This window comes from Nicotiana sylvestris, chromosome 2 (genome assembly GCF_000393655.2).
Source record: "Nicotiana sylvestris chromosome 2, ASM39365v2, whole genome shotgun sequence".
NCBI lineage: Eukaryota > Viridiplantae > Streptophyta > Magnoliopsida > Solanales > Solanaceae > Nicotiana > Nicotiana sylvestris.
In genome coordinates, this window is record NC_091058.1 from 21,098,692 (window position 1) to 21,101,276 (window position 2,585).

Genomic DNA, 2,585 nt, shown 5'->3' on the forward strand with positions numbered 1-2,585 from the left:
GTTGATACATATAAAGAAATATTATTCTGCACTATATTGCATAACACCAAGTGAACATAGATAAGATATTCATTAATACATACTACTCCCTCCGTTTTAATTTATGTGAACTTATTTTCTTATTTGGAAACAATTTACCTTTACACAAAGATTTATAGCCACACATAATATATTTGCCTCATTTTAGACCACAAGATCAAAAGTCTTTTCTTTTTCCTTAAACTCCGTGCCCAGTCAAATGAGTTCACGTAAATTGAACGGAGGTAGTATAATATTTTGGACAAAATAGGCCCCACTACCATTACTTCTAAGATCTAGAGAAGCCATACACTTGCAACAAAAGCAAAATAAGAAACAATTTATCCATGTAACATAAAAAAGAAGAAACCTAAGATCAAATACATATCGTACACCATAGAACAATTCTGGAAACTAAACAACAATTAGCTAATTTCTCAAATTTTAGACCTTGGCAAAATAATTGCTTTGAGGGGATTTTTCATTACCACAGTAAAAGCAAATGTCTCTGTCGGGTCGGGTGGGTTATCTGGTATGGGTATCCACTTAAACTTATGAACCATCTTAGCAAGCATGAGGTAAATATGCAACGTACCCAATGACCAAGCGGGGCAGATCCGACGACCCGCCCCGAATGGAAGCATCTTCACACCCCTCATTCCCGTGATGTCCACGTCAACTCCGTCCCCAGTCAAAAACCTCTCCGGCCGAAACTCGCCGGGATCTTTCCATAAACTAGGATCCTCCGTTACCCATGCAGTGTAAAATTCAACATAAGCATCAGAAGGGATATTGTAACCTCCTAATTGAGTGTCATTTGTTACAGAATGTGACAAGACAAAATGGCTAGGTGGATGTCTTCTAAAAGTCTCCTTCACAATGGCTCCAAGATACGGCATTTTCTCAACATCACTTTCTGATATATCACCATGTTTTCCAACACAATCAACTATTTCTTTGTAGAGTTTTTCTTGGATTTCTTGGTCCATCACTAAGTGAAGCAAAGCCCATTCTAGTGCAGTGGCACTAGTATCAGTTCCTGCACCTATTGTTTCTGAAACAAGTGTGATAATTTCTGCTTCTCCTAATTTCCTGCCAGGAATTTCAAGACTAAATAATGAATCAACATAGGCTGCACCAATTGGACTCACCATTTCTGAACTGCTGCTTTTAGGGTTCCCATTGCTCTCCACAAATGCCTTTCTGTCTCTTACCTGTGATCGAAGACATAATATAATTTAGTAATCAACTAAAAGTGTGATACTTCTAACCACTTAAATTTTTAGATAACACGATCATACATTTCAACATAGTATATATTAGAGCGTGCAAAAATATATTAGAGCGAGCAAAAGGTCTTTGGTTCAAATGTCGCAAAATTATTTCTATGTGTTTGGCTAAGAAAAAGAATCATGCAGGCCCACACACGTGAGGGGCGTGTTGAGACATATATAATATAATTAACTAATTAAAAGTGTACTATCTCTAACAGTTTAAGCTTACCAAAGGCACTAGGTATTCTAGTTGTGTCTGTCTCAGTTTCTTCGCCTGTTTCACTTGACTGCGAAACAATGGTGTGAACACGGGCAAGAAGTCCGGAAGCTGTGGAGCAGTGATGAGCATAACATCTTTGAGTATGCTCTCAATTTTCTTGATTCTCTCTTCAGAAATTTTTGCACCAAAACAAAGGCAAATGAGAATGCTGCATATAGTAAGCCTACAATTAGCCATCACCTCTACAAACCCCTGTTGAGAAACTTCATTTTCAAGCCTTTTCATGTGGTATTCCATAGCCCATTTCCTTATCCAACTGCACTGCTTGATTCTTGTAGGGTTTATCAACTCAGTAACAAAATTCCGCCGGAGAGCGCGCCATAGAGGGCCGTACTCGGCCGAGTTAATGGCACACTTTCCAACGCTAAATATAAGGCGGATCGGTGAATCTGCAGGTCGACTCGCAAAGAGAGGGCCATTCTGAACTAGAGCTTCATGGATAAGTTCAGAGCTGGTGATTATAACAAGGGTACGTTGTCCCATTTGCATGGTGAAAATAGGGCCATATTTTTTACGTAAATCACGTACTATAAATATGAAAGGGCGACGTTGGAGAATAACTTGGAAAAGATTTCCTACTAATGGCCAACCAGGTGGCCCTGGTGGGAGATTTTTCTTCCCACCTCCAGTCACTGACCAATATTTCCACCATACACACAAAAAGAGTATAGCTAAGCCTAGTGTTACAATGTCCATTACCTCCATCTTTTTTTTTCAGCTCCTTTTCTCTCTCTCTCTCTTCAGACTTAGTATATTCTTTTTGGGCAGTGTGAGGAAATTGTGGTGTGTATTATTTGTTTATAAAGACGATTGGGAGGGATGGGAGTGAATGAGTTTATCTACCTACTGGTCGTATATTGATTGCGTATTCAACAGAAATATTTACTATAGACGTACCTAGTCATAAAGATTTTAGTTACTTGGTAGGAAGACAACTATATCTGACATCTACTTGACTTTAGAAAAACTTGTCATTTTATCTTCATTTTCCTTTTCCAACTTAGATTTGAGAT

The 2,585-nt window shown here is 38.5% G+C and overlaps 1 protein-coding gene across 1 annotated transcript; it reads right to left on the bottom strand.

Moving 5' to 3' along the window:
* Positions 1-243: 243 nt before the first annotated feature.
* LOC104248792 (cytochrome P450 77A3) lies at positions 244-2,349 on the bottom strand. The gene is made up of 2 exons (XM_009805114.2): positions 1,522-2,349; positions 244-1,232 (listed from the first exon to the last, which is right to left on the bottom strand). The coding sequence occupies exons 1-2, from the start codon at positions 2,275-2,277 to the stop codon at positions 456-458; spliced, it is 1,533 nt and encodes a 510-aa protein (XP_009803416.1). The 5' UTR covers positions 2,278-2,349; the 3' UTR covers positions 244-455.
* Positions 2,350-2,585: the final 236 nt, after the last annotated feature.

Coding starts and splice junctions, on each gene's coding strand:
- LOC104248792 (XM_009805114.2), bottom strand. CDS start 2,277: ATGGAGGTAATGGACATTGTAACACTAGGCTTAGCTATACTCTTTTTG. Junction 1,233..1,521: donor TAGAATACCTAGTGCCTTTG/GTAAGCTTAAAC, acceptor CTTCGATCACAG/GTAAGAGACAGAAAGGCATT.